The sequence below is a fragment of the Colius striatus genome, chromosome 5 (genome assembly GCF_028858725.1).
Source record: "Colius striatus isolate bColStr4 chromosome 5, bColStr4.1.hap1, whole genome shotgun sequence".
Classification (NCBI taxonomy): domain Eukaryota; kingdom Metazoa; phylum Chordata; class Aves; order Coliiformes; family Coliidae; genus Colius; species Colius striatus.
Genome location: NC_084763.1, coordinates 42,368,734 through 42,376,737, shown reverse-complemented (window position 1 = coordinate 42,376,737; position 8,004 = coordinate 42,368,734). Strand labels below are relative to the sequence as shown.

At 58.7% G+C, this 8,004-nt stretch overlaps 1 protein-coding gene across 1 annotated transcript; it reads left to right on the top strand.

Annotated features, from left to right (window-relative positions):
* The first annotated feature begins 3,706 nt into the window (after positions 1 to 3,706).
* On the top strand, positions 3,707 to 6,887 carry MNX1 (motor neuron and pancreas homeobox 1). The gene is made up of 3 exons (XM_061997318.1): positions 3,707 to 4,307; positions 6,282 to 6,442; positions 6,549 to 6,887. Exons 1-3 carry the CDS (start codon positions 3,707 to 3,709, stop codon positions 6,885 to 6,887), a joined length of 1,101 nt encoding a protein of 366 aa, XP_061853302.1.
* The last annotated feature ends 1,117 nt before the right edge of the window (positions 6,888 to 8,004 follow it).

Sequence of the window (8,004 nt, the reverse complement as noted above, 5' to 3'; positions counted from 1 at the left end):
AGAAGCCGCCCGGGAACCCCCGGCAGCCGGAGCCGCCCCATAATGGATCTGATCTGTGACTTGTTGATTTCCCCTGAGCAAATAAGGCTTTGATGCAGTCCCGGCGAGAGTGGTTAGCTGATGAATTGACAAAAACTAATCAGCTTTATTGGGAAACAGGTTAAGGGCAGCAGAGTGTCAATAATTCTCCGCCTGACCCCCTCATCCATTAAGAGAGGCAGGCTGATTAGACCGAGAAGACCCTGTGCTTTTTGCGCTGAAATTGCTTTCATAAACTCACCATTATTAGCAGTCAATGCAAGCGGCTAATTTAGAGGAGACATCTCGAGGATGTCACATTTATCAGGGAGGTTTATGTATCATTATCTCATTTACAGAATGTCGCAGTGTAATATGTGTTTTTGGCAATAACGCTGGCCCCGCGCCCGCGGTTTGTAACGGCTTAGGAGACACCGGCCGGCCTGGGGAGACCTGGCTGGGGGTTTAATTTAGAGGACCGAGACACCATCACCCCTCATTGAGGGGTTCCGCCGTTCCCACGGGTCAGCCCGCGCCCGCCCGGGCTTCACCCCACGGCCCCACGCCGCCCCCTGCGTGCACCGCCCCGGCTTTTCAAAAAGCGAGATAGGATCTGTTTGCCCACGGCCAGAGAGCGGGCTCTGCTGAAAGGGGACCACCCGGAGGGGTCGAGAGGAGCGTGGTCCTCGCGCTATCTCCGCCGAGATAACTGCGCATTGTTGGCTCCCGGGCAATATACTGGATCAACACAGGTGCGGGAGCCGCGGGGAGTTCAGCCGGTCCGGATGCCCTGCAGCACCTGGGGGAGAAAACATGGGACAGAGCGGGGGAAAGGGGGAGGGGGGAAAGGCTAAAACCATAAAATTTTAAAAAAACCCAAAACAACAACAACAAAAAAGACGAGAAAAAAAGAGAAAAAATAAAGAATACGGAAAAAGGGGGAAAATTTTAAAAATCAACGAAAATAAAAAGAATTAAAACAAAAAAAGAAAAAAGGTAAAACATTGTACTCGATTTAAAAAAAAAAAAAGAAAGAAAGAAAATCGAAACCCTTCTCTAAGCACTAAATATCCCCCCTCCGGCAGAAGGGAAATCTGAGCGATCAGAAGGGTCAAGGCGAGCGGCTCTGCGGGTGGGGGCCGGGCTGGCCCGGTTGGGAAGCCCCGAAGGGTTGCGGGAGACGGGTAGAGGAGAAGCCGGGTCACTGCCGAGCTGAAGCGTGCGGGTGGTGGGGAGGAGGGCAGCGTCTTCTCCAGACGTCCATCAGCCTCACGATACACCTGCGTGCGGCATCGGGCCGGGAGGTGCAGGGTGCCTGGAAGAGGGGACCCATTTGAGCCTGTCTCGGGTGGCAATGGGTCGGGTCGGGCCGGGGTGGGTGATGTGGCCCCGTACTGCCAGACGGCCGCGCCTTCCGCCCCATCACCGCCTGGTTCACGGCACCGGGCACCTTCGTCCACCGGCCGGTGCGAGCCGCTCATCCCTCCCGCCCGGGGACACGCGTCCCCACCCGTGTCCTGAGTGCAGCCGTGCGCACACGGTTCTCTGCTTACATGGGAAGATTTCCCCGGCAGCTCCGCTACCCTCTTCCCCGGACTCCACCGAGAAGCAGCCACAAAACGGCCTCTGTACGTTGGGAACGGACCAGCTCCTGATACTCGCACGGGCATCGGGAGTTGGCACCGGCTCTGCCTGGGGGCACCCGGCCGACGACGGCCGCGTCCCTGGTTCCCACGGGCCGGCCGTGCCCCCCCAGCCCTGCCGGGGGGGAGAGAGTGCGGGAGGAGGGGAAGGAGAACACGGATGCGGGTCTAAACCTCCCCTTGCCTTTGGGGTCGGTCATGGGAACAAGCCCCTGCTAAGGACACTCGCTGCCGTGGTACTGCCCCGCGCCTGAGGCCCAAAGCGACCTTCGAAGGGAAAAACTGAGGCCAGCCGTAGATCCTCGGCGAAAGGCAGCGAATCCGTAGGGAGGCCGCCGCGCTCCCTGGACCCTTTCCCCAGCCCTTCGGAGTGCGCCGGTGGCCTGACAAAACCTCAGCGGTTCATAAAACTGACCCTGCGTGTCAGTTTCCCCGTTCCCTCCCGCGGGGCCCGGGACAGTGGGGTGCGCGGGTGCCTTGTTCGACGGCGGGACACGTGTGCGAGCCCCGCAGCGTGCTCGGGTGCATGTGGGGATCGTAGAATCATAGAAGGGTAGGGGTTGGAAGGGACCTGTAGATATCATCTAGTCCAACCCTCCTGCAGAAGCGCTAGATCACGGATCCCTGTGCGAGAGCCGGTGACTTGTTTTTGGGTGCATCTGTTCTGCCCGTACCTGTCGAATGTGTGGGGCACGCCAGTGGGCGGGGGGAGCCGTGTGTGTGGCTCTGCTGTGCCACGCGTGCCCATCGGCCGCGCGCGGTCGTGCCTGGCCTGTACAGGTGCCTCTGTGTGCCTGTCCTGCTCGTATCTGTGTCTGCTGTCCTGCTTGTGTTTATCTGCTGTAGTTGCGTCTACACGTCTGCTGTGCTTGTGTTTGTGTGTGACTGTACCGCTGCTGTCTGCCGTGCCAGTGTGTCCGGAGGTTCCAATCAGAGCAAAGGGGGAGGGGGGATTGAGTGTGTGTGGGGATTGAGTGTGTGTGTGTGTGTGTGTGTGTGTGTGCGTCTGCACGCACAGCCCACAGCGGTGGCCCATGGACCGGTGGCAAGGAAGCGACCAGCTGCAAACTTGTCGGGTATTTTGTTGGTTATGTTGGACTCACTCCGCTTCTCTATTTTTTCCCCTCTTCTTTCATTGCTCTTAGGTTTCCCACTCCGGAGGCACGGCCTGGGGGGGAGCACAAACCCTACTGGCCCCGGGTGCGGAGTGGCCCCTCCCGTTTGGCGCCCAAGGCGGCGGGGCCACGACACGGGCATTCACCGCAGCCGCGCGGCTTCTCTTTGGGGATAGTGAAGGCTTTGCAAAGGAAGAACGTGTTTAGCTTAGCGGCGCTCCTGACCCACCGCTCACACCGCCCTTGCGGGGATCCCAGCAGTCTCCCACAGAATTGTGACTCTGGCGAAGGAGCGACCCCTCACCCCTCTCTTTCCCTTTTCTGTCCGAGCCTGTTTGCGCTAGATAAGCAGGTCTAATAACACTGTTGACAGACCCAGGGTTTGGTGGCAGGCTTGACTCCCTGACCCGCAGGTGTTTATTCTTTCCGACTCGTTAAAAAGCAGTCGGCGGCGCGTTTACGGGCAAATATTTGCAGTGTGCGGGAATGGCGGAAAACTGTCACTGAGTCCACGGCGAGAGGCTCGGCCGGCAAAGCCGGGCACGTCCCGCGGCTGGGAGGGCCGTCCCCGCGGAGAGGAGTCAGATCCGCCACGCACCAGACTGTCTCCCCGTGTTAACCCCCGTCCCGCTGCGCCGAGCCACGGGGGAGCGCGGCGGGGGGGCGGGAGGGGGCGGGCCGCCCCCACTCCACCGTGACAGGTGGGCGGCGGAGCCAATGGCGAGCGAGGCCGCAGCGGCGCCGGCCCAATGGGAGCCGCCTGCGGCCCTTGAAGGGGAGCGCGGCGGCGCGCGGTCGCACTGCCGCCCGCCGCCGCCGGGAGACGCGGCCGGCCCCGGGGCCGCCCGACGCGACGCGGGGCTTCCCTTCTCGCCTCTCTCCTTCTCGCTCCTTTTCTCTCTTCTCCTGCCCCAGCCCGCCGGCGCTCTCATGGAAAAATCCAAAAATTTCCGCATCGACGCGCTGTTGGCTGTCGACCCACCCAAGGCGGCGGCAGGGCAGACCGCGCCGCTGGCCCTGGTCACCTCGCTGAGCGGTGGCGGCAGCAGCAGCAGCGGGAGCGGCAGCCCCCCGTCTTCCTCCTCTTCCTCGTCCTCTTCGTCTTCCTCCGAGCATCCCGCCGGTGGCCCCGCCGACTGCCTCCGCACCGACAGCCCCTCTCCGCCGCGCCTCCTGGCCGCTCACTGCGCCCTGGTTTCCAAACCCGGCTTCTTGCCCGGTGCCGGCGCCGGTCCCCCCCCGCATCACCACACTTCGGCGGCCGGCATGGCCCTGGGACTGCACCCCGCGGCGCCCGGCGGGCCGGGCATGCCGGCGCAGGCGGCCCTCTACGGGCACCCGGTGTACGGCTACTCGGCGCTGGGCGGGCAGCACCCGGCCCTCTCCTACTCCTACTCGCAAGTGCAGGGAGCGCATCCCTCTCACCCTACCGCCGACCCCATCAAGCTCAGTGCCGGCACCTTCCAGCTGGACCAGTGGCTGCGGGCCTCCACCGCCGGCATGATCCTGCCCAAAATGCCCGACTTCAGCTGTGAGTATTTGACTCTCGCGTCTCCTCCATCCCTGGCCCCCATGCAAGTGCCTTCCGGGAGCTGCCCCCTTCCTAGAGGGAACAAACCCCCTCTCTGCCTCCTCATAGATAATCCGCGGATTTAAACTGGAGGCAACTTTTGGGTATTTAAATATAATTTTTTTATTAGGAGGCAGAAGCAGCAATCCCACGCAGTGGGAAGCAGGGATGTGAGGCTTCCCTCACCGTTCCCGGCCCTTGAGGAGCCCCGAGCAGCCCGATTTGTCACGGTAGATTAAATAGGAAGGTGACAAATCCCTTCTTGCCATCGCAAACGCCCTTTCTCACCGTCCACGGTGTGCAAAAGCTGCTGGGGAAGGGAGCTGGGGAGGTGATGGGGACAAGGCGAGGGCAGAAGTCACCATGGTCTCCCCTAAAAACACGATCTCGATATATCCCCCTAAAAGCGAGGTGGCAGGTCCCATCACTCGACTACCGTTCTGGACTGTATTTCTCTTTCTTAGAAAAAGGCTGTTTAATCATGGCACAGACTCCCCTGTGCACGCATAAAGGATCTGGGGTTTGCCAAAACGTGGGGTTCCCTCTTTTCTGGGGGTAATGAACAGATATGAAATACAGTCAGAAGGGTTTAGGCTGCGACTGGGAAAGGCTGGAAATGCTGCATTCAAGCAGACGATCGTGAAGTCCTAGCAGAGGCGCGTGGCTAAGCACTAGGCCTCACGGCAGTGTGGACCTTGTGTGCATCTGGTTTAGGAGAAAATCGTTTTCGGACGTGTGAGATCTCTGTGGGAAAGGCCGATTTAGCAGTACCAGAGGCATAGTTTTATGAAAATCATGCCCGGAAGAGAATTGTGATTTATTCTTCCTCCCCCCCTTTCTTTCTCATACTCTACAAGCACATTTGCAGACAGAAAATCCCATTGTTTCCTCTCAAATTAGGGTTGTTTAGACAGGAACATTCAGGAAGAAAAAAATAATTAGGAGAGCTGTCAGAGCCCTGCCTCTCAAACAAGGTGCAGAGGGGAAATAAATAACCGGAGACAAGCGAGAATGGAGCCTTGGAAAATCGCACAGCAGTGAGAAAATCTCGGCATTGCTGCGGGAGCAAACCTCGTCCTCTTCCCTCTCTGCCCGCTTTAGCGAGCTGCTCCCGACAGCGGCGAGGACCGACAGCCACCCCTTCCTGCTGCTTTTTTTTTCCCCTCCAAACCAAATAAGCCCAAGTGCCCAAATACTTTGAGAAATCGGCAGTAGCGCTGCCACACCGCATTCCCGTCAGGTGTCCGGGCCCTGCGAAGGGACTCAGCCTTCCCCACCAGTGCCCCAACGCCGAGTCTTTCTGGGTATTTTTGGGGAGTGAGGTGTGTGTTTGGTTGTTTTTAAATACACAAACGATTTTAACTATTATTTCTGAACGGGGAAAGCAAACTGATTTTTCTTTTCCCTGGTCAAAGACAGTTTTCCAGCCCTCGCTGCTGATTTATACGTGAATGGGTGGCAGGGCTCGGTGCTCCTCGCCCGCGGTGCGGAGCAGGTTCCGATGCTGTCCCCTCGCCTGCCTGCAGTCCCCTTAATTAAACGGGTCTGGGCGGGCTGGGAGAGTGGCGGGTTTAACTAAAGCATTAAATGGAGCAAATTGCAGCTCCCTGGAGGGCCCTGTACCCCTTCGCTGTGATGCCTGCCTCGAGTTTATTGTCTCGCATTTATTAGGCTCTTGGGAAATTAAAAGACGTATTTTTTTTTATTTAAAAGATTTAATTTAATGGGTTATTTTAGTCCTTCTGGTGGAGTCCCCTGACACTGTGCCAGCCGAGATGAGCTGGAGGGCCTGGAGACTGCTCTGTCTGTGCTCCAGTAGATAAGTGTCCATCCTTGCTTCGGTCTCACTTTCATTACCCACGTCCCGGGGTTTGCCGGTCGCAGTGAGGTGGCTCCACGCTCACCTCCTCATTCCCTCCTATTCCTCTCTCCTAGCCCAGGCGCAGTCCAACCTGCTGGGGAAGTGCCGCCGGCCCCGCACGGCCTTCACCAGCCAGCAGCTGCTGGAGCTGGAGCACCAGTTCAAGCTCAACAAGTACCTCTCCCGGCCCAAGCGCTTTGAGGTGGCCACGTCACTGATGCTCACCGAGACCCAGGTGAGTCCCGCGGTGGAGGGTTTCTGTCGGGGGGGTGGTGGATGAGGTCATGTGGGGGAGGGTTTTTGTTTGTCGGGTTTTTTTTCCAACTTCCCTCCTCCCTCAGGTGAAGATCTGGTTCCAGAACCGGCGCATGAAGTGGAAGCGCAGCAAGAAGGCAAAGGAGCAGGCGGCACAGGAGGCTGAGAAGCAGAAGGGAGGTGGTGGGGAGGACAAGGGGGATGAAGACCTGCTACTGCCCGCTCCGGAGAAGAGCGGCGGGAGGAGGATGCGGGAGCTGCCTGACAGCGAGCCCGAGGACGAGGAAGAGGAGGAGGAAGAAGAGGAGGCGGCAGCAGCAGCAGCCGGGAGATGCTGTCCGTACCATTCTTCCGATTGCTCCGAAGCGGACGAGGAGGACACGCAGCCTCGAGGTCGGCACGGAGCCCCAGTGCAGCCGCAGTGAGCCCCCCTCGCCCGCCCTGCGCCCTCCGGCCGCGCTCCGAACAGCCGCGGCCTCTACCCGTCCTGCCGCGGAGGAACAGCCCTGCCGCTCTCGGTCGGCACCGGCCCCGTCCACCCCTCCCGTCTTGTTCTGATTTCTCCCTGCTTGGAGAGGGGATGGCGAAGAGGATCCTCCGCATGCCAGGCAGAGAAGAGGATTTACGGTGAATACAGTGTTACTATTGACTGAAAATCACACAAAACTTGAGCCCCACCTACCCCATATCTCTGCCCCCCGGAAGTGCGTCCCATTTGCTGAATATTGGAAATGTTTTTGTTCTTACTATATATCGGGGAAAACTGTTTATGTCATGAACGTTAAAACTGCTGGAAATCTCAATACTGTCTTTATTTTTGTATATTGTATTTATAAAAAAAACCCAACTTCTACTTATGCATGTTAAATTATTCCCCAGCCCCCCACCCGCCCGGTTGGGGGGGAAAATAAACGGCGTTTTGTACTTGCGCTGTATGAGTGCTCTGTGCAGAAGGACGGAGGTGCTGGCGATGTGTGGGTGTGTGTGTCATAGGCGCCGAAGCACCTAGAAAGGAGGGAGGAAGGGGTTTCGAACCCCAGTTTAACTCGGTCCCGCAGCCGTCGGCCAGTAGCTGGCGTTGGCATGCGTCTTCCCGAGACGAGTGTATTGGTACAGGGGAGGAATCACGGTCCCCTCCTCCGGATGCACGGCCGGACCATGCTCCCCGGGCTGGGAGGGGGAAGCCTAGGCAGCGATGGGGGGGTGAACCTTGGGCCGGGGGGTGTTGGGAAAGGGGGAGCTGCGCTGATTTCCAGGGGTTTACAAAAGAGCGAAGAGCTTCGGCAGGTGGAGGAGGGAGCGAGAAGCCCCCGAACTTTCCCTGGTACCGAGGACGGGAGCTCCCCGGCGGCCCCGGCCGCAAAGCGCAGGTTTTTCAGTAACTATGGGGTTTATCTCGCCAATAAATTTGCAGATCATTTAATCCTTGTCACAGCTTCTCTTCTCCAAATCAATTATAGAAACTTTAAATATAATCACTGGCTCATCCCCACCAGCTCGGGGCCACGTCTGGCAATTCATCCCCGCTCGGCAGTGCCGGCG